Raw genomic sequence first — 24,759 nt, 5'->3', positions numbered from 1 at the left:
AAATACTTGTACGAATCAAAGACTCACCCTGTATATATAGTCTCCTAACTAAGTTATCCCGCTGATAATGAACTGAAGATGAACCAAGGCTCTTTCGAATATAGAAACAACCTAGTTATCAAAATTCTTGTTCTCTATCAATCAATTTCATTCAGTTTCATCCATTCCTGATTGAAACCTGCTGACGTGCAATATCTCATTTTATTTCGCTCGAAAAAATACCGTCGATAACCCCGTTCCGTTCAAAAGTTCATTTCACCACCGCCAATGATTGATATTCCATTCCTAACTCGAAATTTCACGAATCTGCATCTGTTCCACACAACCTGGATAGTCTGCAGTTAGCAAATCATCGAGTGTCGAATATCAAACCTATATTGGCAATTATTCATTCCACATTTCTGTATGCAGTCGCTAAGCTCAGCAATAGCCGGGCATTGGCGAAATGTGAATGTAGTTTTACGTAATATTTGCGTGGTGCAGCTAATATCGCCACTGACACGTGCTTGGGAACATTGGAATACCACGTGCGAGATATACATCGACGTTGGACGCTTTTTGATGTTGAGTCAATGTCAAAGTACTTTTAAGGTGTGTTGCCAAGCAAATTGGAACTTCGAAATTGAGCTCGTGTGTTCTGGCGGAACACAAAGGGTCTGTGGAAGCGCTCTGCCTTGAAAATTAATCAAATAAGGGAGGACATTCGCAAGTTTGAAAATTATTTCGAAATTTACATGATTTTATTCAGATTTGGCCAATTTTTCAATATCAGATTTCTCTTAAAAAAAACTCTGATTAAGCATTAATTTCTTATTTGTACTTGATAGCTATATCATTGAATCAAACTGTCGCATCCGGGCTGAAAAAAGACATTGAATCTATTGAAAAGACAGAGGAATAATCTCCCTTATCTCTCTCAAACTAAACGTCTATTTTCTCTTCTTTTCTTCCAAGATCGAATACATTCTGGCATTCTGATCAAATACTTCCAAGTTGGGAAATATAATAATCACTAAAATAATGAGAGAGATGACATGAACTTTTTGTAATTGATGATGAGAACTAAACTGTGGAATCGAAGAATAAAGCTGAATTTCAAAATGAAATTGTTGGAGAAAATGAACTTTAACATAATATAACATATGTTCAATTCAAAATCATTATTCAAAGAGTGAAAAATGCAATCACTAGGAGTAGTAACAGAAAAATAATATTCTTCATGCGTTTAATGGTTCATTCTCAAAAGAGTATTAGCTATCATAACATGCTAGTTAAATGTCACCTTAATACGACCATAAGCATCCATATCATTCGAAACATTCCCTACGTCATTTTTCAATACTCCTATTTCTAGTTCCAGATAACTTTCATGTTTCATGCCCAAAATTATCTATCTATTAGAATCCCATTTCCGTAGGTTGGCCATTACACAAATTCATAACATGGTCAAATTATCAGAACCGCATTTCAAGTTCCCCTTGAATGTCAGTTTTGTTACTATGCGTCTGGCCCATGTAGATAGCGATGTCGTTGCATGGAAGTAAGCATTTCGTATTTCCACTATCGTAGGTTCAGTCGATATGATTATATACCCGATTATTTACGCCACATTTGGAATTTATGGCCTGCCTCATTGATTTTTAAAAAGACGTCATTGAAATGAAAATTTCAGGTGATCTACGTAGTGTTGATTTGCGTCACAGCGTAGTTAAATGGAAATTTCTTCCTCGAATGTTTTACGTTGGTAATATTCCTCATTCGAAGGATCAATAGGATTTTCAATAAAAGTCTTCTGTTAATCAGATCTTCTCTATATTTTTCCTTATAGAGAATACTTTTTGGCTCGTCGTTCTGAAATATTAGCTTCATCTATTCAAGTATTATCACAATGATTTCTATTCTAGATATATAACAATTCTGGTTTTGACTTTATGCTGATTTCTGCGGTGTTTTGATTGTTTGTACACGAAAAAGAAAAGTCTAGTGACTTGATCTAGACAATACGGAAACTAGGCTTAATATAAACGGTCTGATAGTAATTGTCAAAGATAAATATAGTTCTTGAAAGAATAGGTATGTGTTATATATGGACAGAGCTAGGCGGAATTAGTTCTAAAAACCAGTTATCAATTAATTTTCATTTTATTTCCTTCGTATTAAAGGCCATAGATATAACGATCCTTGTCGAGGTAGAGACTTATGAAATTAAAATTCGAAACTGTACATTATAAAACTGTTATTTTCGTGAAAAGTTTATAAATATTAGCATATTTTAATTGTGACTCCAAGGTCTGAGCGAGGACATGTTTATGTTTACATTGATTAAATAAACAGGTTACCTATATGTATGTGTATATAAAAACCGAGGACATCAGGCTAAGAGTTTTTCCCGAAAAATATTGACAAAACTGGGTTCTGCAAATTATGAGAAAATAATTTTTTCGTCGAATTATAGGGCTTATTTCAAAGATTTCATTTTTTTCCTTAACTCATTAGAACTGAAAGGTAAAAATTAGATCTATTTTCTACACATACAGTTTCAACTAAGGCATTTATAAAATGAAATTTGTGTTGAAAACAACTATTTCATGAAAACTGATCGTTCCCTGCTCCCACCGAAAATACTTCAGCTATTTCAGGGTATCACTTTCACAATACCATACAAGGATTGTAATTTGAATCATTTTTATCAGTTTCGTCGTTCACTTCACTATGCAATTTTCGAGGAATGAATGACTCGATGAAGGTATGATGTATGCATTCTCCTGAACGTTTTCTAGAATAGATAGAGGAGTTCAATAATCCTCCTATGCGTTGAATCACTTCCCCTGGTCTTGCAATGCTATGAATTGTAGTAATTTAAATCGTTGTTGAAATGATAATATCTAATTCACGCAAACCATTGGATTCTTGCAATGGTAGTTGTATGGTGAAAGGTCTTGAAAAAAGCAGGTAAAAGTTAACACTTCCAGGATATCCTAGCTGAATTTTTGTTTGTCAGAGATAAATACAGAATTTATAGTTAGAAAACATTTGTTCCTAAAATTCAGTTTGAAGATGGGTACTTTTCGAACATGGTGTGAGTTAGAATTTAATACAAACTGAATAATGTTTCTGAGTGAAGATTAGAATAGTTTTTTTGCAGTTATTCTTCTTCTTCTTTTGTGAGATATATAGTTAAATTTGGTATATACCTTATGGCTCCTCTATCTAGTATAACTACTCTGTATATTGAAGTTCCAATTTATTGAAGGATGCAAGATATTCGAATTAAAATCAAAATATTCTTCTTGTGTGGTTGTGCGTGTAAACATATCGTTTTTTCCTAGATCTACCATAATGAGTTCATTCTAGATAAGTTGAAGTGCGTGCAAGACATGAAATATTCTCATGTCATCTTCTCTCCTCCCACTATTTCGAATCCTATCATTATGGTATTATAGATTGATATGTCAGGCTGGATTCCACAACAGATAATAACTCTCTTTTATATTTTGTTTTGTTTCCTGTTTAGGCGATAAGATTACCTGATAAATTGTTGTTGCTTTCCTACCTTGAAGGCAAGAAACTCGATAACAAAAACCTACCCTGCTTGGAAGCATTTAGAAATTTTTTCTTCCGCATAGTTGGTGTTTCCGATCAATTACCAAGGACATTTTATGGAAGGCAGTACTATTTCTGATAAGAAGGGTTCGTTTTAATGCCTGAAGTTCCGAAAACTTTTTCAAAAATCATTATCCAGGTCCAAGCTTTTCCTAGCAAACTACCCGAGTTGGCTCAATAAAAAAATCTAGTTTTATCCGACACTGATTCACTCAGCTCTTGTCTCCAATCAACTCATTTTATGGGCATATTTCAAATATGAAATCTTCCAATTATTAATCAAAATGAAGGATTAAGGTAGCATTTCAGGAACTTTGTAAAAAGTGGTAATTTAATATTGGGTAAGGCGAAACAAAAAATTATCAAAGTATCCAATCTCTACGTTCATTTTGTTATCAAACTTTTCAAGCACAATCGTATTCTAATTTCTTTAAAACGTGCTTATATAGCATATACCGCATACCAAATGATTCCTCGGATACTCATTAAACGTTCTCGTAGAAAACAATGCCAGGAACACGCAGTGGTGAAAAATAAAGTGCTTAATTCATGTTATTACCTCATGTTTCTCCGACATCTTCAACTGACCTTAATAAAAGGTTAAGTCCACGGTCCCTAAACAGCCAAGGAGGTTGGGAATATCGTCCGATTCGTAGCTGCAAGAAACGTGTTCTTGCAAATTTTATTACTGCAGTAGTTGGAACTGCTAGAGATTATTGCTGCTATAAATTTTGGATAATTTTTACGGGGAGAAGATTATGACGCACTAATGGATCCATATTTTTTTTACTTATCTCTTATTGATTTGTCAACTAGCGATAGTAAAACCAACTAAAATCCAACTCGATAATGAATAATTTTCAGTGATATAATAATATGATTTGGAAGTATAGGTACACACTTGTCCATATATTTTAGCAGAATAGTCCTGAGGTCAAAAGAGACACTTTTTCCTCTTAATGATCACTCAGTATCTGGTAACTCCTGATAATTGATTTGCAAATCAAATTAATTCACATTAATTCTTTGCTATTCCTAATCTTGAGATCTTTTTTGTAGGACTCCAATGGCTGAGTTCGTCCCCAGAAAGCTGTAGTAGCTCTGCCTCCTACAGATCTACCCCTTCCCCTACCATAACTGATACCGGCGATGCTCGAGAGATTCCACCCAAATCAGAGTTGTCCTCAAGCAATGCCTCCGACGAAGGTATTGTAATGGATTTCTTCTTCGATGAACAGCCGAGGAAGAAGAAGGTGAGTAAAAATGAGAATTCATCTCCACGTGATACCCTCGAACCTTGATTGAACTTGGAGGTTTCTCTCAGTGTTCTTCCCCTATTGCATTCTTCCATTCTTATCGAAAGTTTCCTCCTATTTACGAGGATATATTGAAAAATTCTTAGCCTACTATAAAACCAAACAAAATTTTAATGTTAAAATAATTCATTACTCAACATATTCTACTCTTAATTGGATACATTTATTACAGCGAACCTGCAACTTCTCTAGACTTTTCAAAAAAAAGTTTCTTCTTGCTCTGCAAACCAGACCTCCACAGCTTTTATTACCTCCTCGTTGGAAGAAAATTTACCACCTTTTAAACTTTTTTCAGTTGAGGAAAGAGATGATAGTCGGATGGAGCCAAATCTGGTGAATAAGGGGGGTGTTCTAGTAATTCAAACTCTAAATCACGAATTGTCCTGCAAAAACAAAACACCTTTGGATAGCTTTCCGTCTTTTCTCTTTAATTTTTTCCCTTAGAGTGGTCAGTAATGTCGAATAGAAATCTCCGGTTATTGTTCTACCCTTTTCCAAAAAATCAATCATGATAACTCCATGGCAATCCCAAAAAATTGAAGCAAGAACCTTTCCAGCAGATTTTTGGACACGAAACTTCTTAGGTTTTGGAGAACCAGAGTGTCGCCATTCCATCGATTGTTGCTTTGTTTCTAGATCGTAGAAATGTACCCAAGTCTCATCCATAGTAACAATTCGGTTTAAGAAGTCTACATCGTTTTCAAATCGAGCACAGATCAAACGCGATGCTTCTACCCTTGCACGCTTCTGGTCAACATTCAAACATTTTTCATGTCCAAATTGACGTAAACTATATGATGAACACGTTCGTATGAAATTTTCAGTGCTTAAGATATCCGTTTTAGCCCAATTCGACGGTCTGATAAAATCATGTCATGAACTGCATCGATATTTTCGGGGACTGACAAAGAAACTGGCCTTCCCGATCGGTCATCATCTTCAATGGAAAATTCACCTCTATTGAAGCTTGCAGTTCAATTCTTCACGGTCGCATACGAAGGACATCGATCACCAAGGGTATTAAACATATCTTCGTGAATCTGCTTACCTCTTAACCCTTTTAAATACAGGTACTTGATTATGGCTCTATACTCCAATTTTTCGATTTTCACAATTTCGGTGGACATCTTCTTTCTTTTAATTTATTGCGTAACTTTGGTTTACTTTTTTAACCTCAAACTTCACACTGACACTTCTAATGAGTTATTGTTTGTTGCTATGGTAACGCAATATTTTTTATGCATGGAACTGGTCTAGGCTAACTTGATATCAATACATCCTCGTACTTATGTCCTTATGTAATTTTGTGTTTAAAACTTCACAATCAAGACCAACATGACTGAACTTTATAAATTCGAAATTGAATGGAATCGTCCTCAATCTCCTTTTTCACGTATTGAATTCTGAATACCTAGAAATTAATAGATTGGTAAAAAGTAACAGTGTCTGTGTGTTGACGGATCTATTAAATTAACTTTCGAGTTATATCGGTCAATAAACACTTTCAGTACATGTAGTTATACTCAATTTACAAAGTGAATGTTTCACATTTCAATTATTACTCCATAATAAAAGTAACTGTGCTTTTTCCGCATTCCAAGTACGTTGTGGCAATTTCTTCCCATCGAATAGATTTGGTTCAGTAGTCATGCGGTTGCCTCAATTCGCTACAAAATAGGGAAAAATTTCTACGAATATTCCAATGGCAATTAAGTCACACTGACCGCCGTTATGATAGTGGAAAGCGTGAATGTTTTGTAATTAATAAAGGGCGGCTACTGGACAAGGTATCTGTAGATAACTTTAATGTTTCTTCGGTAGAATCTCTCGATCAATTGGAAAATGCCCAAAGGTGGACGTTGAGGAAACTTTTCCGAAATAGAATTCCATACTTGCACTATGAAGTTTCATATTTAATTATCACATAGAGGAGGGTCAACTGAAGATCTCATTTTACTCCACTTCTCTCAATATCAAATTACTTCCGTCTGCTTACAAAATAGATATTATTTCACAAAATTACAAAGCACATACATTTGAATCATCAATCATGATCATATAAACAGGGAATAATCAATACGTAATCCATACGTCTGATTTATTTTGGCTCATTATATTCCCATTACAATACAGACTTTGAGAATCGAGCAAAACGATAGCTCTCAATTTTCTCTAGTCATTCTCTATTTCTATGAATATCGGCATCAAACCCCTGGTTTCATAAAGCTTAATCGGGGAATCAACGCTTGATTGACGAATTGATCATTCAGAATATCATTCTCGCGTCAAATTATGATGTTCATACGTCCATTCAATTATTCTCAATTACAATTTCTTCAATATATTGAGAAATGAAAAGGTTTCAGCGATTTCGTATTATTTCGAGTGACAGTCAAATCGTTGATCGGACAATCAACGTTTTATTAAACCCGCTGTAAATGTGTCATCAGTATGAAAGTTTCAACGAGATTTCCTAAATACAGAGACAACATGAAATATTTGAGCTACACCAAATTCGGTATAATATTCGCATTACTTTGTCAATGAGAAACCTTCCATAACCAACTCTGAATTCTATTAGAATTTGAGTTACTGAGCTTCAGACCTCACGAATTCATGCTATAAAATCATAGGAATTATGGTAGATCATGAATATCTTCCAGAGGTCAAAAAAAAAAAAAAAATAAATGGCAACAGTGAATTCCGCAAAAGAAAAATTGACAATAATTATCTGTGCAGTATTTTCGTCAGTCACCTTCAAAATTACCGAAAGCAATAGACCTTCAGTTAATGTTGCATTCGATCTGGGGACTTCAACTACATTACGTAATGTGTTAATCATAGGAAAGCGGATATTTTATTCATTTCCCGTTCAAGGCCTCAGCTTTCTGTGCAACAAGATCTCTGTTTGCTAGCTAATTGCTCAATTTATATCTGTATACTCCGCAAGTAACAATGATTGGGAAGTCTGGAGCAGTTCAGGAAAACGGTTTTGTTTTAGGGTGAAAAGAAAAATCGCGTAGCTTCCTGGAAAATTTCCCATTCAGCTCTTACGAGGATGTATTGATATCTAGTTAGCTTAGACGGTTTCCATGCATAAAAAAAATATTGCGTTACCATAGCAACGAACAATAACTGATTAGAAGTATCAGTGTGAAGTTTGAGGTCAAAAAAGTAAACCAGAGTTACGCAATAAATTAAAAGAAAGGGATGTCCACCGAAATTGTGGAAATCGAAAAATTGCAGTATCGAGCCCTTATCAAGTACCTGTATTTAAAAGGGTTAAGAGGTAAGCAGATTTACGAAGATATGCTTACTACACTTGGTTATCAATGTCCTTTGTATGCGACCGTGAAAAATTGGACTACAAGCTTCAAAACAGGTAAATTTTCCATTGAAGATGATGACCGATCGGGAAGGCTAGTTTCTGTGTCAGTCCCCGAAAATATGGATGCAGTTCATGACATGATTTTATCAGACCGTCGAATTGGGCTGAAACGGATATCTGAAGCACTGAATATTTCATACATACGTGTTCATCATATATTTCACGTCAATTTGGACATGAGAAAAACTGCTGCAAAATGAATCCCCAAATGTTTGAATGTTGACCAAAAGCGTGCAAGGGTGGAAGCATTGCGTTCGATCTGTGCTCGATTTGAAAACGATGTAGACTTCTTAAACCGAATTCTTACTATGGATGAGACTTGAGTACATTTCTACGATCCAGAAACAAAGCAACAATCGATGAAATGACGACACTCTGGTTCTCCAAGACCTAAGAAGTTTCGTGTCCAAAAATCTGCTGGAAAAGTTCCTGCTCCAGTTTTTTGGGATTGCTATGGAGTAATCATGATCGATTTTTTGTATAAGGGTAGAACAATAACCGGAGATTACTATTCGACATTACTGACCACTCTATGAGAAAAAAATCAAAGAGAAAACACGCGGAAAGCTATCCAAAGGTGTTTTGTTTTTGCAGGACAACGCCCCTGCGCACATGTTATGCAAAAAATTCGTGATTTAGGGTTTGAAATTCTAGAACACCCCCCTTATTCACCAGATTTGGCTCTATCCGACTATCATCTCTTTCCTCAACTGAAAAATTTTTTAAAAGGTCGTAATTTTTCTTCCAACGAGGAGGTAATAAAAACTGTGGAGGTCTGGTTTGCAGAGCAAGAAGAAACTTTTCTTTTAAAGGTCTAATGACGTTTTGTGGGTGAATGGTCGATGTTTGTATTAGGATTTTTGATATTTTCCATTCATCACTTATGTTCACAAACATTTTACTCAAAACTTGAATATTTTTTCAATCAAGCCGAATTGGCAAAACCGGTAAATGCAAAAAAATATTTTATTCGGTGAGTGCAACCTACTGTGCAGATTGGTGTACAAGTAAATGACACACCCTGTACACAAACTTCAGTCCTGAAAAGTGTGCCGATCCCCGTTCCCTTGGAATTCAGACGCAGCGTCAGAAAGCAGCCTCGCCAACCTTTTTGTGTTCTCCATGCTCGATTAGAGATTATGCAAGTGCGGAATAGGTTAGGTGCAGCTCAGAAGCCGGCCGGCATGAGCAGCAAAACACCGCGTGGAAGCAGGAAGCAAGGACAAACTTATTTACGTCAAGGCAAGGTTATCCTACAAATGGCTAACTAGTATTTATATCCGCTGCCTGTGAATTGTTATTATCAGCGCTGTTTAGATGAATCTCGCTGTCCACACTGACTGCGCCAGTTCCAGTCGCTGTACCTTAAGCCTTGAGCACACTAAATCACTAAAATAGAGACAGCATCAAAGATTCCTCATCGTATGCATTCTGGTCTTGATCCACAAATCATACCACAAGGTCATTCTTGTTGCTTAAGTTTTCATCAAATAATTTTTGTTTTGTTATTTATATTCGATACACTTTGTAGATCTGAATGGAACTACTGAAAAGCCCGTTAAGGAAGTACAATTGCATTCAGATTCCCCTATTTCAAAGCTAAACAAATTTTATTGGCTGTATAATTGCAGAGAAAAAATAAACTGATGAGTCACCGACTCTTTTTTTGTGTGTATTTGGTTAAATATTCTGTGATATAACTCTACTTATCTCACACAGTCAATATCATGATGTAGAGCAGATCCTGGTTTGATTAGATAAAAAATTTGGATAATTCACTCTGTATTTGAATAAATCTTTGGTGCTTCCCCAAAGAAGTGTTCTATAAGCCGATATTGAGAAAAATGCGTAAATCTGAACATCTTTTGTTGGCATTTGCTGAAGGAGTCGTCATCTCACCCATAGCCAAACGTAGAAAACAAGTTAGTTCCTTAGAACTAAGACCTAGGAAATGGAAATGGCAAACGACGATCACGTGAATGCGATATGCCAATGAGATTGTTCCTTTTTTAGATCTCTTTTCTCGGGAACTCTGTGTAAATCCACCATAATGATGAGTTACTGGACAGAATTGACATCATTCATCATTGTTTTCCGAGTGCAGCTAAGACACAATCCGTAAAGAGAATTATGCGGGAAACAAATAACCGTCTTCAGAGCCTAAAAACGAGTAGGATAGAACTCCCAAATGAGGGTTTCCATGAACGTTTTCACCAATTTTTTCTGACGGGCAAAATTACCTTTATTTCTGCTTTTTTTTTCTTCAAATGTATCAACCAAACTTGTCAGTTATAGAAGTGACTGAACACAATGATAGTTTCACTCAGTTAGTTTGAGCAGCTCATATTATGAGCCATATATGGTTGACGAAAACAATCGGAGAGTGTACCATGTTTCGCAAACAAATTTTTTCATACGCTTGTTCCCCTAATTGTTTTCATCATCATCAATCAACAAGAGATGTGAAAATCCGGAATAATAATCATGCGTAAATTCCACAATCTCTATTCTTTTGTTTGCTAAACGTAGTTTTCACAAACACCACGGATGCTCGGTAAAGTTTATTCGAGTGATACGCTGCCTATTTTATCGGCACGTGTAGTAGTAGTTGTTATCAAGGTCAGTTTCTCGAATTCTGCGGTAATTTTATATTATTCGAACCATTCGCTTCAATGTAAACATGAACATGTCGTGTTTACGAACTCGAAATCGGTATTATTTTCGATGAACTTTATCGTGGAGAATTTTTGCGAAATGACGGGAAAACAAAGCGTAGCAGCAATAGGTCTTTCCGCTGATGCCATCTCAACAAACCTACGCAACACAAACAGAAAATGTTAGAGTACACAGTAGTAGTAGTACGCGTTCGAATACGTCAATATGACGCTGAAAGGTCTCTTTATTCAATAATAGCATAGCATTTATACTAGTACGTCATTTTTCAATGAAAATCTTCCCTATAGATCGATACCTTGCAGTTGATGACAGTAATAAATCTTATATTGTATTCTGCGAAATAGTAAATGGCATTCGACGGTTTGGGATCCCCCTAAAAAAATATTTATATTAATCCCTGATATCCGTCTGATACATTATCTGGTAACACTTTTGAATACTATCACCAAAATCAAATAATATTGATAAATAATGTAGATATATTTTCTCTGACCCAATCAACTCACAACTACTAATAATTAAAGATTTTGTTCATGAGCAAACTGTGCAAGTAGATTCTTTCATATAGGAATAGAATACAGAAGCTACACCCATTGATTTCAGTTCGTATTTCTTCACGAATATATTATCTAGCAGCGTATTCTATTTTGGCCTTGTTTTTGGAGGAAAAACTTTGCAGTTTCCACTTTTATTGTGAAACACAAGAAGGCAAATTTTAACAGATAATTTTGCGAAAATTTGCTCTTTGTATTTGCTGTAAAATATGTGCCAAGGATGGCCAAACATTGGAAATTGTTCAGACAAAAATTCTTAGGTGTAAATGAAAACTTTCGAGAAAATTCTAGGAGAAATTGAAGAATCACCCCTTGCCAAGGCTCAATACATAGTACGCGTTCTTTCATATAAATTTTTTTTTCAGTAGTCCCTCAAATGAGCAATTTTATTTTTTTCCTTAGAAACCAAATAAGTGACAGATTGAATGAATAATTTTATAACCCAATAAAATATTAGGTGTTACAATGTTAAATACAACCTATCCGTATACATCATTGGTTCTTTGCAATATCCACTTCTATGCTCTGCAATTTGAATAATTATTTGAAGGGAATAAAGAGGTAAAAAGTGTAATTTTCGTATTCGTCTTTGAACCTTATGATGAAAAATGCAATATCGACAATACTTAACTAAAAATGAATAATCAGTATCAAAAATAATCTAGGGGATACCGTTACATTCGTCTTTCTGCAAAACTTCTGTATCAGATCGTATCCAAACCTGTTATATTCCTGTTCAAGCTTGTAAAACAATCCTTAGTCATACTCAACATTTTCACGTGTCCTTGCTTCGAAACGATCTTTATCTTTATTCGAACACGACTTATAGAAGAAATTCAGTAACAGTAATAATTAATGAGGTCCTGAAAATACCTGTATTCCAAAATATCAAGGATCTCATCGTACTCGTATCTAAGAAAATTATTGCTACAACCTTTCTTTGCCTGGCATTTTTCTTTTATTTTCTCATTAAAATGTACCTTTATTGATTTATACTGATGCAGTTATGTTAATTTGTTTTTCAGACGAAACAGTTTAAAGATCTGAAAACGTGATATTTATGGTTCAAAATTTTCATATTTTACCTTATCTAAGGAATATATATTAACGTGGGTAACTTATGATGGTAAATCATCAATGAATTATTCAACGGCAGAGTCCTCAGGAATGTATTCTATTTTATTTTGTCTAATTAAAAAAATCCACTTCTTTCCTCAACAAACAACTCGAAATATTGAAATACATGAATGATAATATCATGTTAACATTAAGGTTAGCATATTCACTTATCAAATCTCCGCATTAATCTCAAAATTTCAGGTGAGAGGTCACTGACTCTTTTTTTGAAATATATGAAGATAATCCTTTTTCAGAATTGCTTTTTTCATTCTTTAGGACCTCAACCCAACAAAATTCGAAAGGACGGCTACAATTTTAGTGATCGATTCTACGTTGATACAATGTTGTGTTAGTTATTTTTTCTCTAAAATTCATTTGCTGTCTTATTTATTCATACAACGGGAACCTCAACAGAATCTACAATAACAGAGGTTCACATTGATTACAATTAAAGAATTTAAATTGCAAGCTTTCCATTGTCGTCATAAATATAAGCACGTGTTGAAATTTCCTACTCATTGTTGTTGACCACTGGAACAATTTTATCGAAAAAGAATTATATTTGAAACATCGATTGGAAAAGTTTAGAGCCAGACTAATTACCCGTGATTGTTGATACTTCGCATTGTTCGGAAGAGTGTTTTGTTATGAATTCATCTGTTTTATCACTTGACATAATGACACCTTTTCGAAGTAAAGACCTATTTTGTCGACGATAAAATTCGACCCTAATAGCTTTCATATTGTAAGTACCATGAGAAACAATGAATCGGAACTGATACAATAATTCGAATCATTATTTATCCCTCATTCGTTTCATGCAATATTTCTGAAATTCAATATTTGTTTTAGAAAAATATGAGACTACTACTGATTTAAGCGATTCATATTATTTATCGGAATGTACAAAATGGATAACATTTTCACAGCATTGCTCATTAGTCGAAACATAGATACAGGGTGATTCACCGCGATGGTCTATTACAAGTTTATATATAACAAATTACAGAAACCAAATCACTGAAAATTATTTTCTTCAATGAGTTTTCTCCCTGAAATATTTCCAGACCTTATCAACTTTCAGCCTACCACTTTCTTGTTTCAAATGGTCCACCAGTATATATCTTTGCATCGTTAGATAGGTGGTTCGATGAAAATTTCAACACTGAAAAACTCAATCCTCATGGGCTATCATTTTTCCTTTTTTCACGCTTGGTTCCTTAGGTTTGTTATTGAAAATAATCCAGAGAAACATATACATACAATGATCTTTTTTCGAAACGTGAATCAGTTCATCAATCTCCAGGAGGTTAAAGCACCAAGTCAACAACAGTACATCACGTTTTCGAGCTGTGAGAGCGCCTTCAACCTTCGCAATTTCGAAAAACCGGAGTGCAGTGAAGTTTCGGTTTAAAAACCCCATTATTTACATTTTACCTGACACTTTTGTATTGTCTAATTTTATTTTCTTCGTGGCGTGAGAGTAACATATCCCACGATGTCGCTAAATTTATCTTTTTACGATGTTAAACCCTATTCATTGAGAGTTGTTGATATTTTCGAGTTGGGAGGTGAAAACATCTCATTTAAATCAGAGCGTCAAGTCGAGGCCATAAAATAATAAATCCATGACGAGCTCGTTCTGTACCAGTTTTATTGGAATTGTGGATAAAATTGCTTCGTTTTTCGGCATTGCCCCCAGTAAGAAATTACAACGTGTAATCATCTGATATTTTTTCTCGGAGTCAGTGAGAAGAGTAGGATAAAAAATATTTCTTGTGCAGAGTATTGAAAATTAAAATTTTCATCTCCAGAGTCCAGTTTCTACCATTCAATTCGAAATTTAAACTAAAAAAACGTCTATCCCGAAGCATCATTGAAAATTCTTTCTTCAAAAATACGTATTTCTTTCATTTTCACCGTTCTGAATGTTCGCATACCTGTCAATTCCTGAACACGAAGATCCCAATCCTTACATATTATCAATTCCAGATTTCTGAACTCCTGGTGCAATAAGAATGAATGCTGAAGCGATTGGAGAACACGATAATGCCTCCACAGTCGACAAATTGAATTTTGAAGAAAATTATACATCTTTAATTTGTAATCATTGCTCGGAATATTTTAGGCCGTCTTTTCTTGGACAGTTAATCCCTCGGATCGAGCCTATATTTTGGGTCATCAACCTAACAAGGTCGTCGATGTTTGTCCGTAGGTATGAAATCTTGGGAGTCACTGACCAGGGAACTACGATTTGGTCTACCGAAAAAAAAATAGGCGTAGCAATGGCAGTGAATTGTTTATTCGACCTGATCTATCTTCACGATAGAGTATATTGAACTCACTTGCAATGTATTCATTTGAAGCAGTGGAGAATATACTGATTCCAAGTTCTTAGTAAATTATAGTACATACATATATAACTTTCATTTCAGAGAGAGAATCTCCAGGAATCTAAATATCTAGAATGGTTCATCTATTCCGGGTAGTGGAATAGATTCGGCAGTTCTTCCAGGACCACGTTCCCTAACAATGACTCATAATTGTTTCGATAGGAAGTGTCAACAACGTTTTTATCAGGTCGCCGACCTTTGATAGGAAAGAAAACATGAATGTTTTGATACTGCTTCTTTTTGACAATTTTGGTATGCCAACCACATCGTATTCACTTCTGATGGTAGGCGTTTTGTCCTCTTTGGAGCATTTCCTGTAATGAATATTCAGAATCAATTTTACACGTAGGGTTGTCTTCAGCTACAGTACAACCCGGAAATACCTGACATTTCTTGGAAATGCTTCTGTTCTTTGAGATATTCCTACTCTGATATGAAATTTAACGTGTCATCCAGATATAAGTTATTGTCCACAAATTTCTAATTATCAGGCATCCTATTTGTAGAACGAGTAATAACTGTAGTTTCTTTTATCCTTGAAAAGTATTTAAAATTAGGTCTTTGTTCAAATCGTTTCTTTGTTCGAATAAAATGAATCCACATTACTCATATCAATAACCTTAAGGCAGAGTGACATTCGCATATTTATAGAATTGAATGTGTCATTTTACCATATTCACGAATACTGTTCTTGAAGGGTCAACCATTGCACGTTGAAAAGGATTTTCTTTGTCCGAAATAACCAGGCACATACTTACCAAAAGTTCTATTTGAAAACGTTCTTATTTTTCAAATCCTTTGGGGTTAAAGCGTCTCGCCAGACATATTTTGGCTGAAGCTTATAAGCATGTGAGAAGAAAACTTGTTCTCCAAGTTCCTGAAATGCAAACTCTTGTGCTGTACAGAAAAATACTGCTCGGGCTCAATTGAATGGATAAATATCCGATCCCCCAAAGGCATACATATTATAAAGCTTTCCCTTTTTCTTAACTCCAAACAATAAAACCATAAATCTCGGTATGCCATTTGAAAGCAAGAAGCTTGGTTACTATACCTCAGGATTCAATTCCGTATGGTTCAGTAGATAGGTACTGGTATTACCTTTCTTCGGCAGTTGTGTAATTTCTCAAATCGCTCAATTCAATCACTATCGAACCGTGAATCATCCGAGTTTGCCCCATGTTACATAAATCACTAGATAGTCGTGAATAAATCCAGTTATTTGACTTGACATTTGATGACAGTTATTGAACTTAGGTTTACAGCTGTATGGGTCTTTCGCAAGAAAGGTTAAGTGCGATATAAACTACTTCGTACCATATAGAACTGTTTTTTTCTGGTTGTGTTAATAAAATAGTATTTGAATTTATTGTTGGTTGGAAATTATTTCCTATGCAAGTTGCTTTTCAGTCCAGAAAATAGATACCTACCTAATCATGGTAATATTTCCTGATAATTTTTCTGTATGAGGAAGGACCTAGCTGAATACGGATTTCAAATTTTGGCAGGAAACAGATTATTTGGGTTAGCAGCAAACGTATTGTATTGATGTTATAATTATCACCCAGTATTTTAGAATCATGTTCAATTTCGGGAGAAATGTGAACCTCGCTTATTCCAGATGACTGGCGTTGGTATTTCACCTCGTTCCATAAACCTTTATGTCCCTAGTGACAATTACCAATTTTTTATCAGTACCAGGTTTATCTATATTTCAATATGCACTATCGGAGAACATGAAAAAGGTGTAATAACCGATCAAATATTGCACCAGGAGGATAATTTCATAAGAATTTCAATACCCAGTTGCGAAAACCAATTTCATCACTCACAGATCAACAGTATTGTACCTACCTACTCGATATGCTTCCAAGGTTTTTCCTTCAGATGCAAGCTATATTATTTAATAAGATTAACGATCCACAAACTTGTCACCTTGGTACCCGAAGATGCTACTTTAGTTTCGAAATTATTTTTGTATTGAAATTAATATATAGATACATTGGTAATTGAAATGAACCTTTGTTGACAACTCTTCAAATATATTTATCATTGTCGTTTATCCCTAGCCTATGCCTATCATATCTAAGTCTCCACAAAAGTTAAGGAAGTTCTTGAATTTTAAGGCTCTTTCGAAATATGAGAAATATAATTTTTCTTTATAAAATACATACACAGTTTGAGGTGAAAAATTATTTTTAGTAGTAGTAGTTTTAGTGAACCATCAGTTCACTCAAACAATTGAGGAATACCATGAATTTCTAGAGCTTCATCGATTATTCTCACAGGATGGGGTGGAATGATAAGAAACTTCGATCAATTGCAGCATGAGAGAAGAGAATGATATTGTCAAAATCAAAAAACCAAAACACCAGAAGCGTTAGAAGGCCAATGTTCCATGTTCCGTCAGTCAGAAATCGATCTTGTGCAGGCTTGGTAGTTCTTGGGCGTCCAGTTCTCGGTCACATTTCCAGTTTATATCGATAGACGAGTCGGTAAACTACTCTTCAGTATCTTGAACGAAATTTGGCAACTTCTTCAACTTTTGTAGAGCAGTCTACTATGTGGCTTTAGCGCTTTAGTAAGTTGGGAGCCATGGATATGCAGGACAAAGTACTAGATCCTGCGAAAATTTGTATTCCGTAGATTGTTGTAGACAAATGAGATTGGATGGATTGAATGTTATGAAAATGAAAGATGCCACATTTTAAATGAGTCTCCAGTTCGTGATGAAAACAGCTAGTGGAGTCAATGATTCAATAAGGAATCAACAAACACGTAGACTAATATAAATATCCATACGTACTTCTGATGCACAACATCTTAAGACATACCGATAGTGGCATCTGAAAATAACAATATATCATCGGATCGCGATCAATTAATAATATAATCGATTACAAGGCAAAACAACTACCAGACAATCGGCTACTGTAAATAAGAACGATGAATACACCAGCCAGGTGAATTTCCATCCACGCAATCGGCTCATATCTAAAAGCCGGTGGCCATGTGGGGACTGGGGTGCACCAAGTGCAACAGCAGCAAGCCGGTACTGCGATGTAAACACAGAGGGCATTGCCCCGTGTGCTCCCCTTGTCTCTCGCCTTCAAAGATGTACAACTCTTTGTGACTCCGATATACATGCCGTGACGTCATTGCTAGGGACGGCCAGCTAGGATTCAACTAAACAACCTGCTTTGTTTGGCTTCTCTCTCTTTCCCTCTCGCCAAAGATGCATCATTGCTAGGATTAATCACCGAAATTTTCCATTTTGGGTATCGGGCAGAAGCGTCAACGGCGGTTAACAATCTGCTGAGGTCGTTATACCGGGAAATCGAAAGGATTCCGATTGGTCAGCTGTAGAAGGACGGGGCCAATTTGAATACGTGAAGGCTCGACAAGGGGGTCAGATAGAGGAATTTGTCATTCATACGGTTCTTATTCTTCGTCTTTTTCCTTCCAGATCGGCCGATCTTAATATGCGGCATCTTTATGAGACAAGATCTGATTAATCTGAATTATCAAATTGTATATGCCTTGATTCATACAGGAAAACGTTTCATTTTGTATGATCATTAGCCGCACCAAGTTGCACCTAATATGAAACATCATGGTGGATTAAGGCAGCCTTCCTAAGAATTAAGACTCGAGAAAAAAAATGGCATCATTAGAAAAAACAAGTCACTATTCCAAAAAAGCGCACCAAACTGTAAAACAAGGAAAAATAATGAGCCCATGATTTCATCCACTTCCTTATTCAAATATTAAGCTCTGATTTCAATCAACATATAGGAATATCATGGAATATGATGATAAAATGGATTGATAAGAAATAATCAGTATTTTCCCTAAATACCACCAGTTTGTAACATTTGGTCCTTAGAGCCGGAATCATACGTGTATTTTGCCATTCCAACTGGTTTATTATTAATAATAACTATAATATAGCCTCTCTTAATAGTGAGTTCCACCATATCCATATTGAGATTATTAAAAACAAAAACGAAAACTAATGAAAATAATTTGATGGAATTCAACATAAAAATCGATTGACTTCATCAATCGACATGAATTGGAATTTGAATGGTTTGATTATTTATTCATACGATAAATAAACAAATGGTTTAGGTCCTCAAGCAAACTAACCCAAATATGAAAAGTATTCTCAATCAGAAGGTTTTTTTATTCTTTTGTTCGAGATTCAATATTCGGCATTCGGTTCTGAACTTTGCATTATTATAGGATCATTGTAAAAGTAGATTCAGATTATAATGTGGCAATTAAAAGATAAAAATAAAACGTGTCCCCTCAGAGGTGAATAACTGAATATGCATTATCGGAAGTCAAAGCACTTTATCAAAAACAAGGGTCCTAAAACCAACGAATTTCAGGCTGTTGACACCAAAAGTAATGTATACCTTTATGTAAATTGATAAAATGCTGGCGTTCATTGTCTCTTATTCGTAATAAGCACCGAACTTGTTTATTGTAGAAAATCGTTCTACTTTGAATTCCAGATAAAAACCGTACATTGAAATGATACGCTTCTATTATGTACCTAAATAGCAACACAAGAAAAAATAAGCTGAAAACTATACTTTCAAAATGATCGATTGAAAAGGTGTTGGTTTCAATTTTTAAATATTCTTATTTTTCATTGGCATAAATTTATTATTGCCCTTGTTTTTAGTTCAAGAAATGTGGGCCTGCAGCTCAAGGTGGATCAAAACTACTCGTTCCATATCATCACGAACCGCCTCTGTTTTGCTACGGTTCTTTTGCTGCTATTTACATGATGGGGGAGAGAAATTTAGGTTTATACCCACTTTATAAGGGTAATTAGGTTCGATAAAATCTACATCCTCTTGTTCCGCACCCTTTTGATTTCGTTGTGTATATGTTACGGCTAAAGATAGGTGTGAACATAAACTTAAGATTAGCCGGCTAAACTTAGGTTTAGCTTCGGGTATTTGCTAATGTTAGTTTCTTCTATCTTTAGCCGGCTAAACTTAAGTGTAACCACATCTCATCGGCTAAAAATGTAGAAGGCTTGAGGGGCGCAAATTTTCGGCAATCAAAAGAATGTAAAGAAATAGTAATACGAGTATAATCAAACTATTAATGCAATGCATTCTTTGTATGAATTTCACATATATTAATAGCATAAAAGAATTCTGTTAAGCAGTTGAGAAATTGGAGAATGAACATATATTTGTTTCAACTGTGTCTCAACGAATTTTTATTGACGAATCTAAAAATCTAAACGCTTGATGACAAAATTCGAGACATGCTATTTTGAGTGTGAGGGAAAACTGTAGTGTTAATTATTCTTTTTCATCTTCTTATTATTCATAATTTGAGGGGAACTGAATGAGCAGAAGGAGATAATGAAGACAAGAATGTTGCCGCGAACTTCTTCATCAAAATACCAAAGGTTAAATTCTATAAAAATATAAGTAGAAGTACCCAATCTTGTTCGTAGTTAACCGGACTATTTGGCTCAAAGATTATAGAGTTAACTCTATAATATAGTTAACTCTTTTATATAGTTTTTTTTGTTTTTTTTGCGGAAGAATTGGTTGGAAAGAAATTGCAACGTTAGAAACTATAGTTCCTATTTCGTAATTTTTCCATAAACCCAATTATTGAATGGTAGGGAAAACATTCATTCATTGCTGTATCCCGTTACCGGGAATAAATCTACAAAAAGAAGAATGAAAAAAAAAAAAAAAATCGAACAGACTTGTAACTTCTTAGTGCTAGTTGCGACTGTGTGCCCTCCTGTGACTAAAGAGACCCAACCGTGACCTACAGATCCTTCCACACTCAGGGCATGGATAGTCTCCAACCAGATCTGGCCGCCGCTGTATCCTTCTCGATTCTCCATTATAACTGTGGACCAAAGACCTCCACTGTGACCTGTCTAACGCTAGTTGTTCCCAGTTATGATTAGCATTAACTGATTTTAGGGATTGATGTAGTGTATCCTTAAACCGCTTATACTGGCCTCCTGGTTTCCGGGCTCCCTCAGTGAGTTCGCCGTATAGAGCTATTTTGGGGAGTCTTGTGTCTTGCATCCTCAGAATGTGGCCGCTCCATCTGAGTCGGGCCCTCGTTACTTGAGTCTCAATTGTTGTACAGCTCGCGCGCTGCAAGACTTCTGCATTCGAAACTTTGTGGAACCATCTGATGTGCATTATCTGTCTTAGATGACGTTGCTGCGTCTGTTCAAGCTGTTTAATATGTCGCCTGTAGGGAGTCCAGCTTTCGCTTCCGTAAAGAAGCGTTGGGAGGACCACTGCTCTGTAAACAGCTGTCTTGGTCTTCAGATTGAGGTCGTGATTTTGGAACACTCTGTCCTTCAGCTTCCAGAATGCCCGTGATGCCGAATTGATACGGTTGTGTATTTCCGTGTCAAGGTTAGCCCTAGTATTTATGAAGCTTCCCAAGTATTTGAACTGCTCGACCTGTTCTAGAGTTTCATTGTCCAGGCTGATATCTGTTTGAAGGCTTTCTGGCGGACTTACCAGGATTTTGGTCTTGTCAATATTGAGTCTAAGGCCTAAAGCTTCGTATATATGTTTATAGGTGTCCATCATTATCTGTAGATCCTCTGAGCTGCTAGCGATGAGTGAACAGTCGTCTGCATATTGAAGTTCCGTGATAAACTTGGTACGGGTTTTTGCTCTGAGGCGCTTCAGGTTAAACAGGCCTCCATCAAATCTGAATCTTATCCCAACACCTCTTACGGGCATGCTCATGTCAGCAATTATCGATACAGCTATGGCGAAAATATTGAACAGTAAAGGCGCTAATACGCAGCCTTGTTTTATTCCAGAGTTGGTTGAGAAATGGTCGGTTGTAGAGCCATTATGCTGTATTCTAGCGGTGTTGTTGGTATGAAGGCTTTTACACACTGCTAGGAATTTTTCGGGTACTCCTAGACGTGCCATGATTTTCCATAGCGCTCTCCGATTCACCGAGTCGAATGCCTTGCTTAAATCGATGAAGGCTGTATAAATCCTTGATTGTTGTTCACGGGCCTTTTCTTGTAGCTGTCGCAGTGTAAAAATTAGGTCCACCGTACCTCGATTTGGTCGAAAGCCGCACTGGGATTCAGGTAAAAGCTTCTCTAAGAGTGGAACCAGACGATTAGCCATAATCTTCGAGAGAACTTTACAGGCCAGATTAAGCAACGATATGCCCCTGTAATTGTTGCAATTCGACGTATCGCCTTTGTTCTTATAGAGGTTGATAACTAAAGCGTCTCTGAAGTCTTGTGGCACATCTCCCTGTTCCCAGATCTTGCGGAATAGTATTAGGAGACTATTGACAATGTCCTCATCCAAGGCTTTGAATATCTCCGCCGGAATGCCGTCTAGACCAGGTGACTTATCATTTTTCATATTTTTAATCGCGCTTATGATTTCCGACATTGAGATTTCATCATCAAGCGATGTCATCGGACTATACGCGGGGAGCAAGTCTAAAATGGATAAGTCCGAGTCGTTATTTTGATTCAAGACCTGTGAGTAATGCTCCTTCCATCTTTCGAGAATTTTTCTATCATCAGTTAGAATAGCTCCATGAGCATCTCTTATAGGAAAGTTAGCTTTTCTGCTTGGACCGTAAACAGTTTTAATAGCTTCGAAAAAACGCCTGTAGTCATGGTTATCGGCGTAAGCTTGTATTTCCCTAGCTTTTTCTTTCCACCAGCTGTCCTTGATTTTTCTTATTTCTTGACGGACCTCGCGTTTTATGTTTATGAAACCTATTTGGGCTGCAACATCGCCAGGCTTGTTAATTGCGGTTTTCATCGCTTTGTGTTTTGCGTCCAAAAGGGGTGCGATATGAGTTTCGCTGTCGGCAAACCAGTCTGGGGATTTTCGGGAGCGTTCTGTGCCCAGTATTTCTTAGGTAGGGAAAACATACTTTTGTTTACGGAAAAAAATTGTGTCTAATATCTCATTTTCTTTTGGGGTCATATTATGGTTTTTCACAAATAAGGCTCGGTTTGAAGAGCATTAATCTCCTAAGCAGATGAAAATAACTCGTTAAATGTTGAATTGAAAACCCATGGGCGTTATGTAATACAACCCCAATACATTCGATGCTCTTTTGCAGATTTCAATTCTAAAAATTTAAACAAAAAAGTGGCCGTGTGCGTTCGTCCTCTCCCATCCGACCATTCATGAAACATCACCTCTCTGCGTGTCCATCGAATACATTTTTAGCCGTTCCGTTTTGGGTAATGTGCACATTAGCCGGCTAAGGATGAAATGCCCTGACGCAGATGAATATTTTATCGAACTTTAGCCGATCCTCGAATATAAACCTAAGTTTAGCCGGCTAATCTTAAGTTTATGCTCACACCTATCTTTAGCCGTAACATATACAAATAAAGCCTGCTGTCATAATAATATTCGAAATGGATTTGCCATATAAGTATTGTGTTTGAAATTTGAAGATGCCTATTTTATCTTTTGAACCACAAACAAAATATCCTTGTGTTCTCATTCGAAACTGTCGGCGCCACAAAATATCTTTACGTACAATAAATACACGGATTGAGTCAATTGCATAAGACATTACCAATTGAAATTTAATTTTATGCAACATTGAAATGCCCAGAGTGTTACAGGTCAGGTACACGAGCCAGACTATGACCTGTTGCAAATTCAAAGCTTCTACTTACACGGCATTTCGTTCTAAGATTTCATGAATATATAAAATATTCGTGTGTTTGTGATATTGCTGAGTTATCGGCCTTTTTCACTTCATCTTACTCTTTTGTCACTGTTCAGATTGAGACAAAGCGAGATTCGGTGAAACTTTAATGAGACAGAAGGGAGTACGATAATAATTAATTATTCAAGTTTTGAGGGTGTTTGTGTGGATACTTGAATATTCATAAGGATCGTGAACCTTCTGCTTCTCTTGGGGTTCAAAATTGTGCATCCTTCCTATTGTTGCTGTTCATTATTTTTTGTTATTGTGGCAAGGAGGTATCGTGTGAATGTGTTGAATAGTCTGATAATGGTAGAGACCAAAAACTGAATAAATTGTAATTTTCTATCGTTGAGGTCTTTCAAACATAAATATGTAGATAGTATGCACTTTGGGCAGTCCTGATGAAAAAATATTCATTTTGTTTACGCTGGCCTCTCGGATTTGGTAGAATATTGAGTGCTACTAGTTCACTGATGAATCTTGTCTCAGAGATATATCAACAGTAGAAAAAATACATGAAGAAGACAGGAACATTCAACTGAAACTATTGAAATTTTCAAATAAATGATGACAACATGAATAGTCTCGGTCGTTCTATTTTTCTATTCCAAACTAGGGTTTTTCACCCCTTAAAACCGAAGAAAGGTCTTTTGGGCGCCGTGAAAACGCTGAAAAGGCGACAAAATAAGGACAAAGGAAAAGAGTCCGGTTATCAACTTATCAGAGCGGGACAACTCCGTATACTGGTTTGTGTTGGTGTTGTCTCTTTTCAACCTGAGCAGGATCGAAGTCACGATAATGACGTCAAAACATGGCGCCGGTGCGGTCGATATGTTTATTGACATTGCCAGCTATCTTGCATCCGACGCAGCAAAAGGACCCGGCCATAAGGACCAAAATTGGACGGATCCTTTGTCCTTGGCCTGAAACGGTATCGGCGCATTGGGGTTGTTTGGTGGCAAACAGCGGATTTGCTT

At 36.1% G+C, this 24,759-nt stretch overlaps 1 protein-coding gene across 1 annotated transcript in view; it reads left to right on the top strand.

Moving 5' to 3' along the window:
• LOC123310807 (zinc finger protein 395-like) overlaps window positions 1–24,759 on the top strand; it is a 71,067-nt gene that overhangs the window by 39,716 nt on the left and 6,592 nt on the right. Inside the window, exon 4 of the mRNA XM_044894473.1 lies at window positions 4,663–4,856. Within this exon, the coding sequence (XP_044750408.1) occupies window positions 4,663–4,856 (194 nt within the window). The remainder of the gene's footprint in view (window positions 1–4,662; window positions 4,857–24,759) is intronic.

The sequence above is a fragment of the Coccinella septempunctata genome, chromosome 4 (assembly GCF_907165205.1).
Source record: "Coccinella septempunctata chromosome 4, icCocSept1.1, whole genome shotgun sequence".
NCBI lineage: Eukaryota > Metazoa > Arthropoda > Insecta > Coleoptera > Coccinellidae > Coccinella > Coccinella septempunctata.
The sequence above is the reverse complement of the archived record's forward strand: the minus strand, read 5'-3'. Positions and strand labels throughout refer to the sequence as shown.